The 26,901-nt window shown below is 41.3% G+C and overlaps 3 protein-coding genes across 9 annotated transcripts in view; 2 read left to right on the forward strand and 1 right to left on the reverse strand.

Annotated features, from left to right (window-relative positions):
• Positions 1-787: 787 nt before the first annotated feature.
• ankle2 (ankyrin repeat and LEM domain containing 2) lies at positions 788-16,477 on the forward strand. Of its 3 annotated transcripts, none has more exons than XM_038703411.1 (13): positions 788-899; positions 4,746-5,249; positions 6,479-6,673; positions 7,746-7,930; positions 8,654-8,842; positions 8,949-9,071; positions 9,454-9,517; positions 10,226-10,401; positions 10,502-10,608; positions 12,508-12,698; positions 12,977-13,847; positions 14,068-14,199; positions 14,444-16,477. In XM_038703411.1, the coding sequence occupies exons 2-13, from the start codon at positions 4,757-4,759 to the stop codon at positions 14,652-14,654; spliced, it is 2,937 nt and encodes a 978-aa protein (XP_038559339.1). In that variant the 5' UTR covers positions 788-899; positions 4,746-4,756; the 3' UTR covers positions 14,655-16,477. The 3 variants fall into 3 exon arrangements, with proteins under 3 accessions (XP_038559339.1, XP_038559338.1, XP_038559340.1); XM_038703410.1 differs by lacking the exon at positions 788-899 and adding an exon at positions 3,418-3,553; XM_038703412.1 differs by lacking the exon at positions 788-899 and adding an exon at positions 4,639-4,656.
• An 80-nt stretch (positions 16,478-16,557) lies between these two features.
• On the reverse strand, positions 16,558-22,094 carry pgam5 (PGAM family member 5, serine/threonine protein phosphatase, mitochondrial). Of its 4 annotated transcripts, none has more exons than XM_038702875.1 (6): positions 21,599-22,094; positions 20,901-21,073; positions 19,329-19,454; positions 18,623-18,711; positions 17,500-17,633; positions 16,558-17,075 (listed from the first exon to the last, which is right to left on the reverse strand). In XM_038702875.1, exons 1-6 carry the CDS (start codon positions 21,829-21,831, stop codon positions 16,925-16,927), a joined length of 906 nt encoding a protein of 301 aa, XP_038558803.1. In that variant the 5' UTR covers positions 21,832-22,094; the 3' UTR covers positions 16,558-16,924. The 4 variants fall into 4 exon arrangements, with proteins under 4 accessions (XP_038558803.1, XP_038558804.1, XP_038558802.1 ...); XM_038702876.1 differs by having other exon boundaries at positions 17,500-17,630; positions 21,599-22,093; XM_038702874.1 differs by having other exon boundaries at positions 17,500-17,630; positions 18,623-18,717; positions 21,599-22,093.
• Positions 22,095-22,943: 849 nt separating this feature from the next.
• zdhhc8b (zinc finger DHHC-type palmitoyltransferase 8b) overlaps positions 22,944-26,901 on the forward strand; it is a 61,316-nt gene continuing 57,358 nt past the window's right edge. Inside the window, exon 1 of one of the 2 annotated variants that reach the window (XM_038702871.1) lies at positions 22,944-23,047. In XM_038702871.1, the coding sequence (XP_038558799.1) occupies positions 22,944-23,047 (104 nt within the window). Of the gene's footprint in view, positions 23,048-24,810; positions 24,955-26,901 lie in introns of those variants that run through there. The other variant, XM_038702872.1, reaches the window with a different exon arrangement.

Consider the following 26,901-nt stretch of genomic DNA (forward strand, 5'->3'; position numbering starts at 1 on the left):
ACAGAATATTTTGCCAGTAGTGCTGTGGAACATCCAGGTGCTCTTTTGCAAACTTAGATGTGCAATAATGTTTTTAGTGGGTTTTTTTGGACAGCAGCAGCTTCCTTTGTGGTGTCCTCCTATGAACTCCATTCTTGTTCAGTGTTTGATGTATCAGTGTCAGATGTATCAGTGTCAGTCTTCAGCTGACACACTATTATTCTACTTAACCTCATTGAGCATTCTGCGCTGTGCTCGCGCAGTCATCTTTGCAGGACGGCAACTCCTAGGGAGGGTAATGCAGAACTTTCTGAATTTATAGAGAATTTGTCTTACTGTGAGCATCAAGGCTTATGTTAGAGATACTTTTGTAACCCTTTCCAGCTTCATGCAAGTCAGCAATTCTTAACCTTAGGTCTTCTGAGACTGAGAGCTCTTTTGTTCGAGGCATGGTTCATATCAGGCAGTGCTTTATGAGATTAGCAAAAATAAAATTGGTGTGTGTTTTTTTTTTATAGGATAGGGCAGCTCTAACCAACACGTCAAATCTCGTCTCATTGATTAGATTCCAGGTTGGCTGACTCCTGACTCCAATTACCTTTTGGACTAGTCAGTAGCCTAGATGTCCAAGTACTTATTCCACCCTGCACTGTGAATGTTTTGTTTGTTGTCACTGTGTGTTCAATAAAAACATCTTATTATTTGTGCGGCAGACATGTGTTCGTCTACTGTTGTGACTTGGATGAAGATCAGATCACATTTTATGACCAATTTATTGCAAAGGCTTCACACGTACGTTTTTCCTGTTATTTTTGCTCAGGCACTTTGTTAGAGGCAACCGGGTCCTCGCTCTGTGCATTTTGAAACCGTCGCGGTGAGAAGACACCTAGCGACAGAAGCCGGGGAGAGAGGAGGAGGAGGTGGGCATGGTCCTATTGAAATTATATTATAATCAAGTACCGGTACACGTTTAGGATTATAATACATAACCGTGTTCTTACCGGTCATTTTAATGTCTGCCTTTTCCCGGTGGCTTGAGTGGTTAGCTTCTTACCTTGCTAAGTTGCTAATGACTGTTAGCATGCTTGTCAAACTCGGCTTCCTAGTTAGGATTGTGTTGCTAACGTTACTCTTAATTTGTCTTTGCTTCCGCCTGCATCGGATACTGATCTACACAGACACCCTAACTCGTGTTTTAATTTAGTTCTTGTACAGATATATCTCGATTAATCGTCTTGCTTTTGGCTCGCCTGAACAAGTTGGCCCTCACACATTGTGACTGTATCAGTCAACACGAATATTCTTTGGCCTTTGGTGTTTGTACAGCCACATTTCCACTATTTTAATTTATCTTAAATATATAAATGTGGTGTTAACTAGAAAAAGCAAAGCGTGAGTTTGCTAGTTTATCGTGTCCTTCCTTCCACGTCTGCGGTGAGAAAGCATGATGCTACATTCATACCTTGGGTAAAGTTACGTAATTATTAGCGACGTATATTTCTGTTGTTTCTTTATCACGGACGTAATTTATGATAAAACCCTGATATCAATTTGGAAGCTCTATTCATTTGTATGAAATTCTTAGGCAGAAGGACATTTGACATGTACAACTAGGACTGGGCAACAAAACAATGATGATTAGTTATCGCATATCATTTTCCTCAATAACAAATGTTTGATTTAATTAATTTGTCTCACGAACAAATTAATTTTTACGATGAAGATATTTCTTTTGTTGAGGAAAATGGACTGAAAAAAGATTTTACTCATGGATATTTGTTGGGGGAAAACAAAAAAAGATTTGTCATAATAGTTTTGAATGTTCTACCTCAGATCTGTGAAACGATCCATTATTTGGCATCAAGTGTTTGTTCTAATCATAAATTTAATCAGAACCTTTAAATTTGAAATAAATAGTCATTTAACTTTTTTTTTTTTTGATAATAACTGATATTAAATGATATGTTGAAATGAAATGTTTTTTTTTATTATCGTGATAATATTGTTGGCTGTGTTGCCCAACCCTGTGTACAACACAAATACAAAAATCATTGTCGTGTCAAGGCACAAAAACTTTCTGATTTAAGACCATGAACTCTGTTTGATGAACTGCTTATGTTGTGATATGTCTTCATGGCTTTTAACAGCAAATTTTTTAGTAGTTGCTTGTAACTTTATAAAAATACACAGCAGGTTCATACTCCGTTAGCCACAAGGCATTTAGACTGATGTTTCACAAGATAAGATATACTATATTGTCCACGACGGGAAATTTGATTTGGGCCCTGTCCATTCTGCAGCTTTACAAAGACAACACAAAATACAGAAATAAACCTCTCTCAACACATACTCTCATGCAACACGACACATGCTCTCATATACATTAGACAGGTACCTATATAGTAAGCACATTAATATTCCAATGGCAGTTTTTGATTGTACAACCATGTCGGCTGCATTTCCCTGCAAATGTAGCACAACCCTTGCACAATAAGATATTGCACACTCCTAATAGCCTATGTATTGCATAATAATGTTTTGCATGTAGTGTAGAGGGAGCTCAGCGGTGACCTTCTTCAGTGTAGTGTCCTATGCGGTCTTGCAAACTATCTAGTTTATTGGATGCTTAGTGTTTTTAAGAAATAAATGTGTTAATTATAGGGCTACATATGGCCAAAAATGTTATCACGATAAAAAAATATCGTGATAAATGTCAAATGATTATTTCAAATTTAAAGGCTGATTTTTTCTCCTGAGTGAAAGAAGAAGAAACCAGATGTTTAATTGTGGTTTTAAACTATCATTTATGGTCAGAACAAACACTTGATGCCAACAAGTTCCTCAACAAAATAAATATCCTAATAGAAAAATTAAGTGCTGATTCATTCGTGATTCAAATGAATTAAATCAAACATTTATTGAACATTTGTTACATTTTTATCAAGGACATTTATATTGCAATAATTATCCTCATTGTTCTATTGCCCAGCCCTAGCTACGTTTGAGTTTTCCCACCGGTCTGGAAGGCAGCGTGTGCCTTTCCAACCACAGCATCTCTTTAAATTTGAGGGGAAAACAATAAATATTTGTATTAATTTAAATGGTATTTGCATTTGCTTATCTGTCATCATTTATACCAGTATATCTGGCCTATAATCTTTATAATAATAATAATCTTTTCTTACTGATACTGGTCGGGCTCTAGTGTTAAGTGTTTATTTGTCTTGGGATTAAGGTCTTCAGATGCTGAGAATATTTAACATCAGCCAAAAAAAAGCTATCATCTCACAAAATAAAATAAAAAAATCTATCGAGTTTATCACCGCGTAGTATTTTTAAGAAATAAATGTGTTACTGAACTATATGTTCGCGCCTGTCACCTTTTAACTCGTCCACATTTGAGTTTTCCCAGCGGTCAGGAATGCAGCATGTGCCCTCCCTTGAAACTGAGCATGCGCAGAACACGTTGTAAACAATGAGACTATTCCAGACCGTGTCCAGCTTTGTGTCTGTCCCACAGTTTATCTGTGCAAAACTAACATAGCGCCGCGTATATCAAATAAAATGTTCCTTGGTAAGTATAGGGGTACATTTGTTACTAAATGCCATCACGTACACTTTGATTTTCTATCGGCATCATCACCACGAAATGTGTTAGGTTACACAGCCCGAAAACCCACCTCGAATGACACACTTGGGCGTGACAGCATGCGAATGAACTGAGTGATATTGTTATAATTTATCCAGATTTCTTTGTATTTGTAATCGTTAATATTGCAGCCCAATTTTTATGCTTTCTGTCTTGGTCAGTCCGGATTTTCATGTGAGCCTGTAGCTTTGCGAGGCGCACTCCCCGGCTGCTAAAACTGACATGTTGGTTAGCAAGACAGCTAGCAGATGCTAGTGCCACATTAGTGTGGTTGGTTGTGATTAGATATAGTGTGTGTGGTTAATGTTATGGGTACACGGAACTTCAGTAGCAGCGCTTTGTTGCGTTACAGAAGCTTGTGTTTGTAAAAAGAAAAAAAAAAAGAAGTTTGTATCTGTGAAGCACACACTAGCTGTGTCATTGATTTCTGCATCCTACCTGGAAATACTTGGCACTGACAGGCAGAAGTCTGTCTGCATTATATTTTACAATTTGTAGCAGCTTGTTGGAGTATAACAAGATGGATGCCATTTGATATCAACGTGCACTCAGCATTTGTAGGCTGTTGGATTGCTCATTATGGGGATTATAGTGGATGTAAAAACCTGCTAAACTCACGTTGTCATTTAATTTAGAGGTTTACCAATGTCTTGTACTAATATTTGTTTAATGTTTATTGACCAAGCTATAGTGCATAAACGCTAAATAATACCAAACTAAATAAACTTATGTGTTCATACTGTTTAAAGGCAAGTAGTATAAATTACATTTATGGTTATTAAATGTAAGTAATGGAATTGGAGCTGGGGGGGAAAACATTAGCAGTTTAGTTATGATAATCACATGTCATCTTGTCCAAATTACATTTACTGTTGTATTCCTAGATCATTTGTAATTGGCATTATTATTATTATTGTTATTGGTAGTATTGAAGAAATCTTGTGTTGAAGTATTTTGTGATTTCTGAATATTTATATTTAGTTTTTAAAATGTGGAAAACTAAAACTCTTCAAATGCTAAGTTAGTTGGTAAGTAAGTTTCTCTACATGGTGGTTGTTTGGGTTATTAATATCTTGATGGTCATAATTGCTGAAGTATATTGTGTGGTGGGTTGTAGGGAGCTGAAGCATGGAGGCGGTTCTGAGCAGGCTGAGGGGGCTAAGTGCTGATGAACTGCGCGAGGAGTTTGCCCGAGCAGACCTCAAGTGCGGCCCTATCACAGCCACCACCCGAGCCATCTTTGAGAGGAAGTTAGCCCGAGTCCTGGCCGGGCCAGAGAGCAGCGCCGCTGAATCGGACAACAGCTCTTCAACAGGCGGCTCGGCCTCCGTTACCGATCATGCCAAACCTGTGGCAGGTGCCACGTCAGCTGCTGCACCCACCACTGCTGCAACAAGCAGCAACCCCACTGAGACTGGCAGCGAAGAGATGGACTTTGGCTACGGTGTGGGTCTCAACCCGCCAGAAGAAGAGGAGATCTCAGTAAAGACGTCCTCAAACAGCTCTGCTGAAGGCAGTAACTCTCAGTCCAAAACGGAAACCCCTTCAAGGCTGGCACAAGTGTCTCCAACCTTTTATTTTGGAGTATGTCCGCCGTGGGAAGATGTTTTGGCTCGAAATGGTAAGAGAGACTCCGCTTGTTACTTTGTGTGGTGTCATTCAGATTTCAGTATTACATATTGAGAGTTTGCAAAAGTTCCAACACAGTTGAGGATTACTTGCCAGGTGGTCTTGAATTTGGGAATTGCAGGAAAGCGTCTAGATGAGTGTAGGAGGGGTAAAAAACACTTTAAAATCAGGACAAGATTGTAATTCCAGCATCATTTACAGGGTACCACTGTCCAGTTCATCACTTATATCAATAACTCTGCTTTTCACTCCGAACACTTATACAATTGCAGCAGTAACTTATTTCAAAACAACACTTAATTCAAAAAAACATAATTAGTGGCTGTAATTGTTCTCTGACAGTTAATATTAAATTTAATTCTTGTTTGTTCACATGGCAAATAGTTTGATTTAGATAGTGACCATTTTCACTATAATTTTGTTTCCTTGAGTTGTTCCTCTTTGATTTTCTCATGTGTTTCAGTCATTGCTCTTCCTGGTGGCGTAGCTAAGACTAATCACAATGTCCTCTCTTTGATTCCAGCTGTTACTGTCAGCTATCAAATATTACATTTTATCTGGTGTAACTACAGGATGGAAACATACACGATAAATATATAAATTAAATTTGAAATGATCAGCAAGTTTGTCCACTAGTATCAATTCTTCAGTGTTTCTTATTGTCTCCAGTGAGCTCTGTTTTCTTTGACAGGTTTAGTGTTTGGCTTTATACTGAGTTGAGGCTAAAGTCCACCTTAAAACATCATCATGTTGCTTCTTTGTTTATTCGTGATGTCTGCTGTGTTGTCAAGTGTCTCTATTTGTTTAGGAGTGCTTGCTGCTGATGTAGTCCGACATCCACATTTGTTTGTTTAGTGGATGAAAACATTTGTTGTTATTTCTTTAGTGGTAAGCTGCGGGGCAGTAGGACTGCCTGACCTTCCTGAATGAGTGTATTGATCTAAATTAATCCTGAGCTTCCACAAAATCAATGCTGGTAATTTTAATCTGTCAAGGCAGGCTTTTATTGCAAATGCAAAAGCAGTGGCACCTTGTAGAAACTCATCAAAATGACATTACAGGCTGACTGGGCAAAAAGGAAAAGAATACAAAACTACCCAGTAGAAAGTCACATTACCAAACAGTTATACATGACACAAGAACAATCTGGTACTCGTCAGTTAGAGAATTAAAAATGGGGGGGAAATAATGATTTTGATTGGGATTTTTTTTTGTCTGTAGAGAGAGCACATGTGTACACCGATAAGAAAGATGCCCTTCAGGCTGTAAAGATGATGAAGGGAGCCCGCTTCAAAGCCTTTCCCAACCGTGAGGATGCTGAGAGGTTCGCTAAGGGGATCTGTGACTATTTCCCCTCTCCCAACAAATCTGCACCCTGCGTTTCTCCTGTCAAACCAGGCCTGGGCATTAGTAAAGGTAAGTAGATACAATGTCTGTAAAAAAAAAAGGGCCCTAATCAATAACCTCTCTTATACATTTTATTAGAAGTTCAATCTAGGGTTCATCAAAGTGTTGGCAACAGATCTTTTGGGTCCTGATGAATTGTCAGTGTAATGCTCTCTGTATTATTAAAGTTGTAATCCTGTAGATTTAAGTCGTGGTTGATTTTGCAACACCTGTAGTTACTGGTGGTAACAGCAGAACAAACAGTAATTTGCGTTTTTCCATCAGTCAATGAGCAACTGTGATTTGATTTTTATGCTGCACATGGCAAGGAGTCTGTGAACAGCAGGGCTCAGATACCTCAGAGTTACCTCGCTGAGGAGCTGGAGGTGTGCAGCCTGTCGCCTGCAGCGCTCCGTCTCCTGACTGTTCCTTTACTCCCTGCAATATTTCAAACTGATCCGCTGTCAAACAATGCCGAACATGACGGTTCTAATCTCAGTGACAAAAAAACATTGCATTTCCTCTGACTACCTAATAATAAAAGTCAACTTGTGTTTCAGCAGTTAAAGGCGTTCAGTGTGAAGCTGCAGCAGTAGGACATATTCGGTTTGCATTAGCAGCAACTTAATACTGTATTTTTTCCAAAAATGTCTCCACCAGCACCCAGTTTGTTGTACTAAAAAAAATATACGTAAATATTGCAATACTTTATCAGTGGGCCATAGATTAAATCACCATTGGTTACCTCATTCAGCGCTAGATAGTGACTTAATAGAGAATATATTTAAATGAAAATCTTCAAGGTTGTGACTTTAAAAGAAAGATCTAAGGCTATAATATGCAATTTATCCACAGGAATAATCTGCATAATTTGCAGCGTTTTCTTTTGCCGTCTTTAATGTCCTCTTCAAGATAATCTTCGTCAATAGAGTGTACTTTATCAATATAGTGTAGAGATGCATCTTTCCTCCCAAGTTTTTTCAGGTCACTAATATCTGAGTTATCATGTGACACAAACAGAAAAACAAACAGATGCACGGGTCACACCAGCCTTGAACACTATTTGGAGTTTTTGACCTTGTTTTCTCGGTCTCCACACCAGACAACATGGAGGTTGATACCATCAACCGGGAGCGAGCCAACAGTTTCAAGAGCCCACGCACCCAGGACCTGACCGCAAAACTGAGGAAAGCTGTGGAGAAGGGCGACGAGGGCGCCTTCAGCGAGCTGGTGTTGAGCAACCCCCGCTATCTCATTGGCTCAGGGGATAATCCCACTATTGTGCAGGTGAGGACATAAAATGAATTAGTTGGTGTACGCATTCTCAGATTGTCTTTCTTTGTGAACCAGTTTCCTAAACATAGGATAAATAAACTTGTAATCAAATTAACAGACAGCCTTATTTGAATTTGTTGTTGTATATTACTGCTGTGGTTTCACAAACTCTGTGGAAACTCTTTGCTATTAATAGAGATGCAGAGCCATACTTGGAACGTTGTCATTTGTTGATACATAAACATCTTTTCCACATCAGTGCCAACCTGCCCTTGTCAAGCTCGCAGTTGCTAAAATATGACCAGCCGTATGTGTGTGAATATTGCATTATCAGTCATCATTACATTTATTTACATTTATTCATTTAGCTGACGCTTTTATCCAAAGCAACTTACGATTTCTGTACATGTCGGAGGTTGCACGCCTCTGGAGCAACGATTGTTATTCAGATGTTTAAAAAGTTAAATACATTAAAATCATTAAACCAGTCTTTAGATGTGGGTACTTTAAACATGTAAATGTGATACTACTATATTATAAGTATCAACTATTCTTGAGCCCTAGTCATTAAAAAAAATGAAATGCATGTTGGTTAATAAATCCCGAACTTCAGCAGGTGAAGTTTAGGTCAGATGCTGTTTTTGGACAAAATTAAGCATTTTTTTCCGGTTGACAGGAGATTACAGAGGATTAAGTCCTGATCCATACAGTTGTTCCACTGTTTTGTCTGGATAGGAGGGCTGCCGGTACAATGTAATGCACGTGGCAGCCAAGGAGAACCAGGCGGGAATCGCCCAGCTGCTGCTGGACACCTTGGAAAACCCAGAGTTTATGCGCCTCATGTATCCAGACGACCAGGAAGTTATGCTGCAAAAACGTATCCGCTACATTGTAGATCTTTACCTCAACACTCCAGATAAGGCTGTAAGTTGTTTTACCGTACCAGCTTAAACCAGATTGGATTAGATTCTTTTGTAGTGAATGGGGTGTATTCATTTTGTGTATTGCTCTGCTTGTCTGTATGCTCCAGGGCTTTGAAACGCCACTCCACTTTGCCTGTAAGTTTGGGTGCCCAGACGTGGTCAATGTCCTGTGCTCACATCCTGACATCGATAAGAACTGTAAGAACAAGGATGGCCAGAGGCCTTGTGATGTAAGGACCCTTATTTAACTTCGTGAACATGAACACTGAGTAAGAAACCTACATAACCTGGGGTGTTGCTGCTGGAGGTTATTACACAGAGAGTATTCATGAATGTGTACACATACATATGTGGGCTGTCTAGCAGCTGCTCAGCCTTGCACAGCTGAACACTGAAATCCTGCCACTAGATACTGAGGGAGGTACAATTATGCTGAAGCTGTGACCTTTTAGCTTGCTTTTTATATATTTTGGCAATCACTCACTGCACATTGAAGGCTAAACATAGACGAGCATGAGCAAATACTTTCCCCAGCTAATCCGGCAGCATTTGTATGTTGTCAGCTGTACATATATCCCCAATTGTAATTTTAACCCCCTCCCTTTCCCACAGCTTATTTGTAGCAGAAGAAATAAAACCCAAGAGGTGAAGCAGAAGATAAGTGACTATTTGGAGGGTAAGGATACACAAGTTTGTTCTCTGCTGTTTCCTGAAGGACAGAGTGTGATTTAGTGTGCGTCCACACAGAGAAAGGCTTGATTAAAAAGAAGCAGCATGTTACATCATGTAGCTGGAATGTGGCTGAGCACCTCAGTGTTGAATTTCTTCTTCTTTTTTTTTTTTTAATCTGTCTTTGTTTCTTATGGTGTTAGTTGGCTGATATAAGAAGTTAGCCTAAAAATAATTAGCAGGTTGAGGAGCTATGGGCTAGTGTAATTGGGTTGGAGTGAGTGGCTCTGGGCATTATTGAATAAATCACCAACAAGTTTTTATTGCAAATCACTTCATACCTCTAGTTTTGTGTTTTTATTCAATCCCCTGAGAGTCACTCTGGGGTGGGGGGGGTGGAGAAGAAAGAAGTCGGACATATGTGACAATTGTAGTGTAAGACTGTAACTGTAGTGAATTTGACGTGTGAGCGTGGTATTTGGCATGAAGTTCTCCACACTGTACATCTTTTATTTTCTGTCCTGTGCACAGACGGACAGCACCATATGCAACAGACGTTTGACAACACAATAAATTAGATTTTGTTTTGAAGTACGTTGCCAGATTAAGGTTTAATTCCAATAAATGAAAATGTATACGGCTATTGTTCTGTGAATAAAGGTCATATATCCATGGAACGTGTTATCTAAACTTTAAATTGTCCGTTGCCTCGCAGATCGCTGCTACATCCCTTTGCTGAGGGCGACCGACAACACCTCTCAGCCTATCATCGGTGCTCTGTGGTCGCCTGAGTCCTCAGAACGTCTCTCGCCGATCCAGCGGCATACAAACAGCCCGATGGATCCGGTGATGACTGTCACAGCCTTTGTTGGCCCGCTGAGCCCTTCTAAAGCAAGTTCTTTACTTGATTACCTGTCTGTGTTTACTCAGGTCCAGCACTGCATCATTAAGTAAACATTTAGTGACCAGAACATATCATCTTCCCCTGTAGGCAGATGATTTCCGTCGGTCGTGGAAGACGCCACCCAGAGACAGGGCGGAGCATTTCCACCACATATTTAAGTCTGATCCTGACCGTGGGGCAGAGAGAGTCGGCAGGTACGAATAAAACCTTACTCTTCTATTGTCTACATGTATTCTAAAAGATCTGGTGATGCTACTGAAGGGTTATACTACTGGGCTTACTGCTGTGGACTGTGACGCATGAAGATAATACACTGGAGGAAATGGTGCACTAGCAGGATAAACATGCCTGTGGATTATAGACATGTCTGGACATGTACTACACACCGTGGGTTCAGACCTGGTTCATCCTTTTATTAAATGTCATCTCTAATTTTTTTCTCTCAGTGAGCAAGAAGAGTGTATACAGTTGAACAACCGTAAAGTCAAGAACATGGATATGAACCTCTCTTATATCCTTCCAGTCCCCTACCCATCACATTCCTATTAACCTATCCACAGTGCCTCGCTGCTTGCTTAGCCGCACACACGACAAAAAAAACAAACACAAAGCAAAAAGCAACCTAACAAAAAAAGCCCACATCAGACAGAAAGGTGCAAATATCCAATATTGGACATAGTTAAAGATGGATAAGGGGGGTAGACTGTGTGCATCTGCTGTCACTGGCATCCGGATAACTCTTTGCCAGGCATGCATTCATAATGTACTCTGAATATTACCTTACATTGCTGTAGGCTGTGTCTGGCACACATGAATGAACTAGATCAAGACTACAGTCCCGTTGGGCGTCAGACATTGGCACGCCAAGTTCTCGCCCCCACACCTGCTTCAGTTCGGCAGCCGGGTCGGTGTTCAGGGAGTCAACGGAGGTCCAGAGCTCAGAGTCGATCAGGAACCCAGGAGGATAATTAGGAAAGTGGGGATATGTAGTTTTAATGAAGTGCCTAATTTGAAGAAAACTAAAAAAGTGGGCTTTGGGTAGGTCAAACCTAGTTGAGAGCTCTGTTAATTCAGAAGGGAGTCCATCCTTATAGAAGGATTTGATGTTGATAAAGCCCTTGTCACGCCAAATGTGAAATGCAGGGTCAAAATAAGAGGAGGAAATCAATGATTTTGCAACACCGGGGAACTGTATCCAGATCCAGAAGTGAGGGGGTAACAACCGGGTTTTGAGAGATCTCATGAAGTTTGAGCGGGAGCCGAGCGGTCGAGAGAATGGAGTGAATGCTTAGATGATCTCTATTCGTGCACATAAAAGGCCAATTTCACTGTTCTTCATCCAATATGTAGCTTAACAATGTTACAGGCCCAGTAATATTGGATAAGATTGGGCAATGCCATACTCCCTGCTTTTTTGGGGAGCTGCAGGACAGCTTTCTTAATACATGCGGGCTTACCAGCCCATATAAACCATGAAAGCATCTGGACCAGTTGGCGGAAGAAGGCCGTCTTCGTAAGGATAGGGATGTGCTGGAATAAGTACAAAATAACGTAATACAATTCAATGGCACCACAAACTGCATCCTCCAAAATAACCATACGGTTGAATCAACACCTCTCAGCTTCAACAAAAACTGAACATTATAACCTACATGAAGGTGGGATTTATTGTAGGCCTGTTAGGTGTACCTAATAAACTGGCCAACTAAGTGTTCAATTCAGTCTCTTTATGCACTCACTACAAGGAGAACTGCAAGTAAATTAATTACAGAGAATAAATAGAATAGTTTGCATTAAAAATGTATGAAGACCATGGCTTGAAAGTGTTATATCAGACCTGGAAATGGCTCAAAAGCAACTGAATTTGTTGTTGCATATTATATTAACACTGTTGAATAGTATGCGTAGTGTAAGCATGTATTTCTCTTTCTATATCTAATAAAAATGTGATAAATGGTTCACCTGCACTCTGACAGCAGGTTATTCTCAGACATGAATCAGTCTATGAAATTGCAGGGAAATTCAGTCTTATGAGTGAAATAATGTACTGTATGTGTAATAATCTAAATGATAAGTCATCCTTTTATCCGCAGAGACTTGGCACATGAGATGGGCCACCCGTGGGCTGAATATTGGGACTTTCTGGACAGTTTTGTGGATCTGTCATCAGCTGAGGGGCTCCGCAAGCTGGAAGAGTACCTCAGCAAGAGGGATTTCAGCCCGCGGGCTCATGAAGAGGCTGGGGAGAATGAGACCAGCAACAGGTTCAAAACCCCCTCTCCAGGTACCTTCACTGTTCTGTATCTGGGAAGCTAAGTATAAATTGCTGCATTAAGAAATAGGCTGCACAAATTCCAGATCTCCTCCTTGATTCAGTCTGTTAATTGGCACTGTTGTGTAATCAGGGTTCTCAAGTACAGCCTCTTGTCAGATATGAAATAGACAAAAGATTTTGCAAAGCTACTTAATGTCCTCCTGTAAGTAAGAAATATATCATAACATTACACTGTAATAATTCCTAGTTATAAGTCTGTTTGGTCATTCATCATCCTACGGTTGCAGGCAAGCCTAAAAAGTTCTGCAACTCCATCTCTGTTGGCGCCTTCCTGGACGAGGGTGATGACATCAGCCTTGAGGAGATGAAGAACCGGCAGAACGCAGCACTTACCAGCATCACCTCCTCTGCTGCATCCAAGGACGCCCTGAAGGGAGCAGTGGGTGGTCGCGAGTTCCACATCTTGCCCATTGCACTACACCACCGCGGGGCCGACCTGATCGAGACAGCGGCCGAGCAGGACCTGCTCTGCTGCTGCGACGACGGCCTCCTGTCGCCCGGCGTAGTCTGCAAAAATGGGGTGTGCTCTTCCTCCAGAGACAGGACTCACAATGGAGAGAAGGTGACCCCTCGCACCTCCCCGTCCTCCTCCTGCCTGCTGTCGCCCATCTCCAACCTCATGGTGGAGTTTGAGCGCATGTCGCTGCAAGAGCCGCTGGACAGTCCCACCAGCTGCAGGGAGAGGAGGAGCAGTGGCGGGAGCCGGCCAAGAGAGGCGCGGGACTTCTATAGCTCGTCGTCAGCCACAGACCTGAGCTCCGGCCTGAACTGCCTTTCTCTTGGTCACAGCAGTCAGGATGGCGAGCCCATGGAGGGGCCAGGGTGGAGAACAGAGGGAGGAGAGACGGAGGAAAGGCGCAGCAGCGGCAGCTCAGAGGAGTACTTTGAAGCAGAAGAGAGTCTGGAGGTGCTGGGCAGGACTAGGGGGTCATTGTCGGGGTTGCGCAACTTCTGTGCTAGGTCCAAGTCGTGGGACCATGGGGGGAGGGACCTGAGCAGCTCAGGATCCTCTGGGTCCTCCTATAAGTCCTTAGATAACTGTAATGAGTTCCTACCCAGGACGCCTCCGCACATTAGAAGAGGACTTTTCATTGACGGGTGAGTCACACTGGTTTCTCTGCAGAAAGCGTAATGGTGTCTTATGACTGCTTGAATACAAAATGTCCCTGATAATAGTTTTTGGTGTGTCACAATCTTTCCAGTGTGACTGCTATTAGGAGAATGTGACAAGCAGCCGGTTTCAAAAGGGTTTGATGTTTACCAGCTCATGAGTTAAGATAATAATATCACATTTTATTGATCTTGTCTGTTTTTACAGGGATTCCCCAACCAAGTTGGACAGGGAGGTTTTCTCAGCAACAGAAAGCATAGACATCGATGCCCAAAAGTATCCCAGCATTTATAAATGGAAGAGCACAATGAAGTCGTACTCTTTGTCAGACATGCAGAGGTTAGTAGGCTTGGCTCACATTTTATTGCAATGCATGTGTAGACAAAAATAACGGTACCATCTCTTATTGACAAAAAAGTAGAAATGGCTCTTTAGATGCAAAAGAAATTTATTTCATGTGCAACATATAAATATGTCCAAAAAAAGTGCTATGGGACAGAAAAATCTGTTAGTATGCATGTTAGTAGCAAAGGAACAATATTGTTAATCTAACCACTGACTGGTGTTGATGTGTGTCGTCTAGCTGGCCCACCCCTGCTGTGGTAAAACCACGACTCAGGATGCAGCACCAGACTCCCGGCTCCCCGGTAAGCAGCGTGATGTCTCCCACCGGTCGCTTCAGTCCTGCCCGGCACGCTGCCTCACCGGACTTCAGCCCCAGCAGATACAGCCCTGCCAATGCTAGCTACATCCAGCGCATCCGCCTCAAGCACTTGAACGAGCCGCCAATCTAACTGCCTGCTCCTCTCACCACTACGGCCATACCCTCTCAAAGCCCTAACCCCAGCCACCCCTTCCCACTAAAAACCCAGCTGCACCAAGGTGGCTACACCCGAGCTCAGAAACCACATACCTAACAGAAATATGCACAAGTATCTGGAAGATTTGTAATAATGATGTATGGTACTACTCCTATGTAAAACAGGAATTCTCATCACGTTGGGTTGTGATGTACATTCAAGACTTTAAAAAGGAAAAAAAGAAACATTGATAAGTCATGTACTGTATGGGTGTGGACCATGTTGAATTGACGGTAATGTTATTTGTGGCAAGTGTGAAGCACCTGTATCATAACCTGAGTCAACTTTTTTGAATATCGTGAATACAAGCCGCACTCCCCAAAGTTAGTTCATCACGAAAACCTTGGTGTGGGAAATTCAGCAGGATTCTGTCACTGAAGATGTTCTTTAAAAAAAAAAAAAAAAAAAAAAAAAGTAAAATGTCAATATTTTAAAAGTTATTTTTTGTATGTTGGTCAGTAGCACAAAAATTCAATGTTTTTATTAATGGTGTTAAAACCGACTGCCATTTCCTATGTTTTCCTCAGTTCAGGAATTGCCTTAATTTTCTGAAGTGATGAACCAGTTCTCTTGTCAGTTTGGACTCTCCTCTAGCTCATACATGAAACATCTGGAAATGGCGACCTCAGTGGCTGCATCGATCACAGATGATTTCGGCAAACATGGGATAAACTGATAAGATTGAGATCTTCCATGTTTTTATTTCGTTCTTCAATAAATACATTCTTCATCTTTTCTCGGTGGTTCGTGGACATGTCTTGACTTATACTTTCTGCCGCTACCGGCGGCCTTAGACTGTGCAATTTATATATATGTTTTATTTTTTTCTCTGACAAATCTTTCATTCACAATTATCTTCCAGTGCGAGTATGATGACAAAACCCACACACCCATCAGTAAAGTGTAATTTGTCTGGGCTAAACCTTGAAATTGCCCAGTCTGAGACCACCTTAAAGCTGCATTAAGTGATTACTAACCACTAGGGGGCAGAACAACTCCAAAACGAACTCATCAGCAACAGAACCCTGATATATTCATCAGTTTATTATGGCCATCTTGTGAACCAAAAACTGCCTTATGGTTACAGAGATCCCAGCTGAGAGCTGCAGAGTTAGTTGTTGATTCCCAGTGGGATCGGCAGTACTCACAACCCTTTTCACATTACAAGTAGTTTAGACCTTTTATAGAGCTTTAATGCCCAAAGTCATGTTGCTCAATGTCACGTACATCTTAGGTGGTTCAGATGGGCTTACAGCAGACTCATACACACAGCAGTTTCTTGCAGTTCTCCTGAACAAGTCTAATTTTGACTTGTGAATGTGCATAAATCTCCCGTATCCAAATTATTTGTAACTTCAGGATTAATTCAGTGCTGTATGAGGGCTTATCAATTAATGTCTAGGACAAAACAAGCCAATCATTTTGAATATTGAGATTGCCACTCTAGGTCAAGTGAAACAAATGTTCTGAATGTACATTTTTTTCTGTACTAAACCTTTATCCGAGAGCACAAACTACTTCTCTGAGAAGATTGTATTGTCCTCCTTGTGCTCTCAGGTGACAACAGGTCCAGTTCTGGTCTCTGAATGTTTATGAATGTGGAACTTTGCAAAAATGCACCTAAAAAACTTAATACATGCTTCTTGTGCTTTTAGCATTCTGTGTTTTATTAAAAATTAACTTTAATGGTGAATTATCTTTCTGTATGTCTAGACCTCAGTTGCATTCAACTAGTCAATAAAACATCACCCCTACTTTACTGCCAGTGTGTCTATGTGCCTTTTTTTCGGAGATATTTCAATTTATTTCAGGAAAGAAATGTGACAGAAGCCTAAGCTTTCATTATTTTCTTTTATTTACTACAACTGCACCATACAACACAAAATCCTCACTACAGCATACTGTAATGACACGTATAAAGCTGAGAGCAAGATTTGCATTTACAACAGCTATACAAATACAACTGTTTTTGGTTTAAAAATCAGTCACTTGTGTAAAAATCCTCAATTACATTCTGTAGCATTTGCTATTCAGCTGTTAAATCACTTCTTGCATTCTATGGCACGAAAGTAATCACTCACTTTCATTACATGATGGTAGTTCAATTACAAAATAACAACATCAACAGTAATTTTCAAGACACTTAAGGAGAAAACTGAGCTTTGACCCTGCAACCAACAGACAGGACATCCGACTGAGTCCCGTCAGGTCCGTGTTAGTTTGTCCGGGGGCATGAATCCTGCGTCTCCCAGAGTTCTGAGGGCCACCCTGCCACTAGGGCGGATGGTGAGCCACGTAATGCTGCCGTTGTTCAAGCCCATACGTAACCAGCCCTCTGGAGGGAACTGCAGAGCCCTGAGAGAATAAAAGAAAGATATGAGCAGCTGAGAATAAGAATCTCAGTACTGGAGTTACTGTATCTTCATCTTCAAATAATTTGATTTGTGTGCGATTCTGTTCAGTAACTTGTCATTTGGAGGACATTAAATCCATGTTGCATTTAAATAGATGTACTAAATGTAATTTTAACCAACGCAAAAGACAAGCGCTCGCTATGAAATGTAGCTGCTAGAATATTTACACTCAACAGGAGTTTTCTTTTAAGGATTCTGTCAAGAGCACACTGACACAAGTGAAGCACCTATTTATTAAAAAAATCTTACAAAAAAAACCCCCAAAAGAATTGCAGCATAGTTTAAACAAAATGGTTAGCAAAGCAAGAAGGCCATGCTTTGGCCTCAAGTGCGCTGCGACCACCGAGTCTGCCGGCGAAACAAACCTGCAGACAAAATAACGGATGACATTGGCATGACACACGATGATCTCGTAGCTGTCCTCCTTCTGCTTGGGGTCAGCCCGATGGATGTAGCGGCGGAAGGCTGCCTCAATGCGAGCTCCATCCTCGTGGTACTGCTGGAGGACGGTAGAGAGGTTGAAAGCCACCTTTGTACTGACTGAGGGGTTCAAACAGAACCCTCTCATGTGACAGAGTCAATACATGATGCTGCTGTGCATTGTGGGGAATGTGTAAAGAGTTTCATTCCAAAATGAGGCCAACTATATGGAAATTATTACTTCTATTAAATCCTAAATCAATACTGAATCACTGAGGGCTTTGTAAAAAATTTTAATGGTTACATTTACATTAATAATCCAATTATGTCCAACACTTACAGTGAGGAAATACCAAATAAGATGTTTAAATGGGTTATTTATGAGATTGTTCCATTAATAATCCTGTTTTAATGCCATAGCGAATAGTCCAATTATGTCTCCCTGTCATGGTGCTACCATGTTCTAAGCTTTTCTTTAAGCTGGAAGTTTTCCAGGATAAAAACTCTACAGCAATGTGTCTTCGTAGTAACAGTGTCCTGGTTACTCTGCATAATCCACAGACCTCACGGTCAACAGATTTCTTTATAACCACTAAGGTAGCTGGGTCCAGGGATTAGCCCCGTATTCAGGATTGTGTTTCTGGAGAGGTAGCTGAAGAAAACCAAACACTACCTGCATTGCTGAATATCACTGGTGTAAGTTTTTGTATTTTGGTAATCCAATTTCTTCAAAGTTTTAATAATAAAATAAAATGTACCAACTGGCTATTTAGCTCCGGATTATGTAATAAAATATCTATTTAAAATGAGGAAACTATGATAAAAAGATCGACCCTCAGCTGTCAGACTCCTTTAAACGTTGGCATTTTGGATATTAACTCTTCCTATAACCCATTCCTGTGAAAGTGCACTGATGTATTGGCTGACATCTGCAGCTGTAAGCCTAAACAAGCACTTGACAGGACACCTGCACAGACACATGGGCAGCAGAGAGTTATCTAAACAAGGATATGCTAATACAGAAGAATCAGCCCGCTCTAGAGGTAGCGTGGGTGTAGCTTCTCTCACCACAGCATCTGGCTTCCAGTGAGTGACATTTGGAACCGGCTCGATAGGTGCACCCTCTCTCAGCAGATCACAGCTCACCAGCTCCACTCCTAGACCCGTACGACATTCAGGGCAGTCAAAATGTTAATATGCATTTGTGATGTTCAGCATTTCCGCACAAGCTTTAATTGATACTGTACAGAATCTAGGTTGCTAAACAGGAAATACACAAAAGCACAAGATAAACAGGATATGAATCGCCAACTTATCTCAACTGCGTTATGTATCAAGCAACATCTTTCACAATGTGTCAAGTGGCCAAACACAGATATTTAAAGTTACATAGATATTTGATTATTTTGTACTAAGCCATGTTATCGTCTCATAATTTCTCAAATAAACTTGATATTTTTTAGGCCTAATATCCACACCAACTCAAAAGATCAAACCAGAACTGATATATTAGGACTAGGTGAGGTATGCAGGAAAGTAAAAGCACAGTGTGATGATGATGATGATGCACTGGAAAAGAAAAGCAACATTACACCAACACCTAAATCATAATTTTGGGTGGTTTTCTTTAACTGTTATTGTCCATATAAAATGTATTCTGACATCCTATAAACTGAAACAATGCTTACAGCGACAGAAACTTGACTTTTCAAAATTTACTTTCCACACTCGTCCAGACTCGACTCTGAACGGCAGTGTGGCTTCTATCCACTACCTGAGAGGTGTTTGTTAATGATATGTGCAGTTTCTGTTGCCCTGGTCATGCTGGAGTGGATCAGAACATCATACTTGAGTCCCAACGCTGCCAACCGCTTGCCCGTCAACTCTGCCTGCTCACGACCTGGAAGTGGAGACACAAAAAGGTCATTATGAACGGCTCATCTGCCAGAAATGGTCGTAAAAAAATTTGGGTAGGACAACAGGCAAGCAAACAGAGATGGTTCCTTCAACAAACAATCAGGATGGTACAGTATTGAGGTGCTCCGATCAGGAGTTTTTGGGCCAATCACCGATCACTGAGTCTATTTGAAGCCTTTTATTTGTCATGTAGCATTATACAGTATAGTTATTTAATTAGTCCTAAAAACAATGTATTAAGTAATTAAATTAACAAATGTTTATTTTATTGCCAGGAAACATGGGCAACAAATTACACTTCCTCTGTCTTAGAGACTTAAACTATAGCAGGTTATAGCTTGACAAATATAGTTTTCCTGTGGAATAAATCATGAGTTGATGATAAACTCTGAAGTAGCAGCTTTTTGTTCTGAAAAGCTCAGGCAGGTTCTGCTGGCTTTAGGGGGTACAGAGAGAGGGAGAGTGGGCTACGGATCAATGACATTTGAATATAAAGGGACATTTAAATAAATAAACATACAATGGTACTTCCATATTATACTGTTGGTATATTGTTAATATTACTTATAGTTACTATATTCATTATTTCATATAGTTTACCACTAGTAGGCTATAGGCCTAATACTATTTCAGTGGGTTGTTTTTATTTATTTAATCCTTGTGCAAGAAGCACAGTGTACATCTTTTACATTGGCCTACTGCCACCGGCTTTACCAGAGGAGAGGGTAGTAAACACTTTAACGGGAAACGGGAGGGTTGACATGAGAGGAGAAGAGAGAGGAGTGGGGTAATGTGAGGCTACAGCGGCGTTTTAGCTGCATATCAGAGTTGATCTGAACGATACTGTTACTGAAAGCAACACGGGAGGACAAAGAGACTTTGCAAAACAGACTGGGAGTCTAAACTTCTGTCAGTAGCATCGTGTCAACAACCAACTCTGCAGCTCATCGTGTCGGATTTGCCGTTTTAGTCTGGACGGGAGGCGGAAACGTGCTAAAGACGGCGTTTTAAAACGAAAACGGAGAGAGAGAGAGAGAGAGGCAGTCAGCTGATTGAGTGGCGCCTCTCTTTGCATCAGGTGATGCAGCTGTGGGTCAGTGTGAGATGAGCACGACCGCTCCTGCTTGTCTGATTGCTGCTCAAATCTAATTATAAATGATTAACTGGGCGCATCAATCCATTCCTGTCTGAAAAGCACACTTTGGTGCTGGCTAGCTTTGAAAACTCTTTGAAATTTTGCCTTTTGTGAAAGGCGTTTTTAGAGACCACCGAAGCCATTATCGGTCGATTAGGATCGCTGACCGATCGATCGGAGCACCCTTTGACCCAGTCCATGTATAATGTTATCCTAGCAGAGATAGAAAAGCACACATTGTGACCCCGTGTTGACAGAAATGACTTCAAGCTGACATAAAGGTAAATTAAGGACCTAGAGGAGTGAGGATCCTCTCCTTGTCGGTGGTCCCGCTCAGGTTGTACTGGGAGTGTCTGATGAGGAGGATGTTGCGAGTAGCTTTTGGTTTGCCATTGTCCTGCTCGGAGCTGGGGTCTTCATTTACACTTTCTTTCTTCTTCCCATTGGACAGTGCAGATGGGTCCCTCCTGGATAGAGTTAAGAGGAGGTGATCTCGAGATTAGAAGTGGCTTTGTCTCACATTGTTAACTTGAAGGATGGAAACAGAGTTTATATACAAACACACACACACACACACACACATATATATATATCCTAACTATTATTTCAGATAGTGGTGAATATGATACTTCCATACATCTCGTTTTGAAGATCTACACCAAACTCAATAAAAAAAAGCCTATTTATAGCTGAATCAGCAACATTGTACCTCGAAGAATAAGGATCATGACAAATCCTTATGGTCCACCTTTAGATACGGTATGCATCCAAAACGCCAATTCAGTTAAGCAAGATTTTAACATTTAGTCCACTATGTCCAAAATCAATCTAAATTTCACCGTGGGTGGATTATTATTAAATCGATGTGTATTTGACAGAGGTTTGGCGTAGCGTTCAATCCATACAAAAGAGGAAAACGGAGGGAATATTACGGTACCAGCTACATTCAAATAATTACACAGTCAAGGGAGAGCATGTGTAGAGGCACGTACTTATCCCAGTTGAAGTCCCAGGCGTGTCCAGTCGGGACTGGTGTGTGGTTGGCAGGCGTCCACGCCGGCTGCGCAGCTTGAAGTACGTTGAATCTCGACCACCGGCTGACCGCCGCCTCTCCGCGCCGCTCCACGAAGTATCCCCGGAAGTCGGTATTGGCAGCCGCGAAGACTATAACGGCAGAACCTCCAGCGAACCCACAAATAAGTTTTATAGTTTTCCTGTACGACATCCTGCGAGCCACCAAAGGAGGAAACTGGTGTTAGCTAACGTTAATTAGCTTAACTGGTTTAACTTCTCTCTCCTCACAAATGTATGGCTTTCTTCTGGGAAATGGCGTTTGCCTGTCAATCCCAACACCGGCAAGAGAAACAAAACTCGCTTTATATGCGGCACAAATATCTACCCGGGCGGAGGCTGTTAGCTGAAAACTAAAAATACAGTCTGCACAAGAGATGGCAAGCTAATCTAGTCTCTACAAACATTACGGTGGCCCGCCTGAGCCAAAACAGTCAGCTTCGCATTTCGCATAAATGCCGAGATGCGCCACTTGAGGGCGCTCTAATCCAAAAATCCACAGTATTACCAGCTACCTCTACAGTGGCTCTGATTATTTCCCCCAGCTTATTTTTATAGTACATTTTGGAGATAGATTACCGTGGATTGAATCTGTAGTCATTTTTATCAACTTAAGTTTCATTTAAATATAGCCTATGTATTTTGGTTAACAATATCCAAACCGACATTAGTAGTTACACAAAGCAACATTAAGCTGGTAGATTTTAAAGGATGTTTGATGTCTCTCCGCAAAGAGAACACTGCCCACCCGAACCAGAGCTACCAAAACACTAAACAGCCAGTCGTCTTACACTTTGACAGGCATTTTGATATAAAATGAATTTAATACACAACAAGATTTTTAGAGTCGGTGAGCATTTGCGAGGAAAGTGTATTTTTATGTATTCCCGTTAAAAAAAATAATAAATAAAAGGATAGCAGGGTGACCAATTCTTTCCGCCGAAATGCTGTGTAATCAACATCAAAACTCCGATCATTTCTTGATGAAGACACTTGCAGGGTTTGCAAGGAGGCTCCACCTTTTCAAGCGGTTCAGTGACCTCACCAGTGGGCTGGATTGCAAGGGTGGGATTTCCAGGCTTTCAGCGAGCTCTATGTATCCCTGCCTCTCTGTCCAGGGATCTATGCGGCTTCAACGGTAGCAAAGACGGACCGGTTGTACCTTTTATTAATAGCCATAGAAAGGCCCATATACTGCACACTGGATCTTTTTTCTACATGCGACTCCAATCGGAATAAATAATTGAGGAATGTGGAAATTACAGAATGCCCAACAGCGCTGGAAAGAGATTTAAACCCACCAAATACATCCCAGTATCCACTGCTGCCACACTCCTTGTGGGATCGACCACTTTATTTTTCGTTTTCACGTAAGTTTGCATCGCTTCTTGTTCTCATTCGTTGCATGTCCGGATTTTCATACACTGCGTGAAAACAGATTACACAGACAAGAGTGGATTTGCAGCTCAAAGTTTGCATGGGTGGATTCAGCCACTCGCGTAAAATAAGTGCTTTTATAGGAGTATCCCACCGGGGAATCTCGCAGCGTTTCTTAAATGGGTTTGCAAAAAGCAGCCTTATATGCTGCCTTTCCTGTGCAGCCTCCGACAGACCATTCAGCCATAATACCTGTGAGGCAAACTTCCAATAAGCCATGCAAGTTTAACTACGCTATGATCGTGCAGGAGACCACAGATTAGGCCGCAGATACTCACTTTCCATTGAAGAAATGCCGCAGGCAGTTGTTGACACAATTATAACGGTTGCTTTGTCCCAGCAGGCGGTTGTGTTTTATTCATGCACACTCAATGGGGATCGTTACAGTGGTCACACAACCTACCAATTAGCCTATAATCATTCTGGGATTGGGGTTCCCAAAGTGGAGTCCTGCAGGAAGTTTACATTTCATCTACCACCATGTCTTACCTAATGAGTATAGAGTGATTTAGGTTTTTCTTTGGAGGAAATCAAAAGCAGATATTAATGCAGTTTGAGCTGGTGAGAGTGGTTCATGCACACCAGCTGCAGTCAAGATTATTACATTGTCACTGTACGTGCCAGCATCCCAATCATGCCAAGGACCCCCAAGTAGGAAGGGCGTTCATCCCAGGCCCCTCTGTCTGATGAATGAGGAAGTTGTGCTATGAATTGAACACATGTCGCTGCAGAAAGAGAGTGGCTCCTCTGGTCTGAATCATCATCCCCACATACATTCTCCTCTATTGCAAACCTCCGCGTGAATGGATTATCAGTGAAATGCTCAGTCTCGTGTTCATGGAACGCAGGGGAGGGGTTTGAAAATCATTTTTTGGAGCCTGTGACCTGGACTGAAGGGATATAGATCATCCAACCTTCATCCTATGCAGAGTCATGTTGTCTGCCAATGTATAAAATTGCTGAATGTGATTTCTCGCCCTCACAGGGTGGAAGGATTTACAGTGTTTTAAGGACCTTATGTCACTGTGGCTAATGGGAACATGTTGGCTGTGTAGATGATGTGTCACTGTATTTTTTTACCCAGTTAATAGCTGCCGTGGATCTACGGTTGTGTGTGTTTGTACCGTTAAATAATTAATTGCTTGTTGACACAGATCTGTATTAGATGCAGATCTCGAATCAGATTAGAAGTGTGAAACAATCTGTGTTCTTCTCTTGTATGGATAAGATTTTTAACCCGCCCGGAAAAATGCAGGTTGACACAGAATATGCTTTAGCTGCACCCTGAGTGGTTTTGCGCTCTCAGTCTCAGGTCAATGACTGAGACTGAAGGAAACATATGGTGTTTGTGGGTAGGTTGGATTGTAGCTTTAAAAATCCCAGCACTCCTTGGTGCACTGTCTGGGGCTTTGCGTAAACAAATGGCCTGATTTACATGTCTTGTACTATGAATGTGTCATGATTTAATGAGGCATTTCAGCCATATTGTTGCAGAATAGCAGAAGTCAGAATTAAAAACAATATAATATTCTCCTTTTGCCGGGGCTCCACGTAAATCTACACACAAGGATCATCCCCCAGCAGATGGTTTAAGGGTGAGGATTAAGAGTTTACTCTGTTGCTCCTTCATTTCCCAGTAAAAGGTCCAGAGGATTGACTCACGTATAATGGAACCCCCCGAGGAGCAGTGCACGTCCAAACTAGGCCATGTCTCCTCACTCCTCATGTTGAACCCAGTCTGGCCTTGTCTTTAGCTGGAGTGCAAAGCCACACATGTACAGCACAAGCCAACACAACAGCGGTTTGCCTTCATCTGAAATTACTTCACACAAGTGCAAAGGTAGGAAAATTAAAAATGTTACATGTCACCAACTTTGTTCGGCAGCCACAAACTAAGGCATGCAGATATACAGCAGATTGCCAGGGACACAAATCTTTTTGTGTTAAAGGTCTCACTGTTGCCAGCAGGCCGCTCGGTGTCAGATGGGCAATGGAGGATGAGACCTGGCACACACACACACACACACTTGTCCATGGTGTGTTATTGTGTTTGGCTTACTGACGCCTGACACTTTGTGTTTCCCACAGAGACTGAATTAGAACACATTAGTACAGAATTATTTTTATCTCCACAGCCACGAATCGTCACAAAAAAATACTGATGATAAATTAAGCTTTTAGTCACGGTTTATCCGTCATAATATTATCCCATCCTTATCTCTGTCTATAATGAGATTCTATTATACAGTAGCTTAGACTTCTTACTATGTCTAAATTTGTCCCAGCTCTGTTTGGCTGCATTGGAGAAGCTTTCATTCCTTAGAATGGCTTCATCACTGCGCTTGACCATATGCCAAATAAATAAGCCAAGCTGACCATTATCATTTGTTGCTAAGCCTAATAGTCCATACTTTAGAGTACATATGGATGGATGTGTGGAAACTATCAATTGATCATCTGGAGAAGATCTGTGTTCAGCAGTTTCTTCTGTGTGAAGGTGAATTATGAGAGAGGGTAGTCACTGGTGGCATTTTGGAGGCAGCTTATCACCAGGCTGAGAGCAGAGCCGCGACACGAGAACAGGCCCGGCAGGAATCTAATCTTCAGCTTCCACATCTGTTTCCTCCTTTTCACTGTACATCCATTGAATCAGCCTTCATTCAAGATCCTACTGAAGGCATTGTTTTACATCTGTGCTTCCCTCAGAGGTTCTTGTAGAGATTTTTTAAAGGTATTTCTGAGTTTGATTGAGAGAGTGCAGAGTTGATATATGAAACAAATGCTCCTGATTTGAACCTTTTCAAATTTTTCAGGGTTAATTAAATAAAAACTGTGTTTAACTGTGAACTATTTAGAAAACTAGTGTTTTGAGCAACATGGTTACATAGGCTACCTGATTTACACGGCGCAGAAACTTCATCTTTATCCCAACGAATCTGATAGTATAGTAAAGTATAAATTAAAGTATGTTTTTAAGTAGCATTTGCTGAAAATACCCAACTTTGACTAAAGTTAAGTAACATTAGTATATTGTTTGATTAAAAACTGAGGCTTAAGTTACTGTACATACCAAACGCAAGTATCAGCATTAGTTAGAAGTTGAACTAATTAGCCATTCAGTGTGCAAATGCTCATGCTAAAGAAAGTAAAAGTGCAAGACAATTGTGTGTGAGCGGGTTAACCAAAATTGGGTTACCACAGTCTGCCTGTAGCTCTCCTCACTCGCAAATCAAAGAGCAACTTACACTGTTTTCTGTACAAATCCAATATTAAACCTCATTGTGGCAAATATTTCTTCTATTTAGGAAAATAAGCCTTTTTATGAGAGTGTGTAAGGATTCAAATTCAAACGCTTATGATGTGGACTAAGCAGGATTAGTTCCCTTAGCTTTTTGATTTTATTTTTTCCTACATATGTGAGTTCTTCAACATATAGCCAAGTCCAGAGGTGTTGGTAATCTCATAGGTACTTGGTTCTGCCTCTGAGGTTGCAGCCCTCTCTGCCTCCTCTTCATTCTGGTGGTTTTCTCTCTTATTAATTGAAGATCTGAAAGCATAATTGAATGTTTGTTCATTTATCCTAATCCACGTCCTGCGTGTGATTATGTACGCTGAGCTGCTGTCGTCTTGTTGTCAAGGGGTTTGGTAAACAAGCTTGTAACCATTAATGCCTCACTGCTTGGTATTAGTGTCCATTATAGTCTGTGTGCCTTCCTCCTGTGTGGCGTTAGTGGCTTTGAGGCGCTCCGTGTTTGACTGTAGTTAAATGAATTGTTGGTTTAACCCG

Source organism: Micropterus salmoides, unplaced genomic scaffold (assembly GCF_014851395.1).
Source record: "Micropterus salmoides isolate LMB-PRFRI ecotype aquatic unplaced genomic scaffold, ASM1485139v1 Ms_hic_scaffold_7, whole genome shotgun sequence".
NCBI lineage: Eukaryota > Metazoa > Chordata > Actinopteri > Centrarchiformes > Centrarchidae > Micropterus > Micropterus salmoides.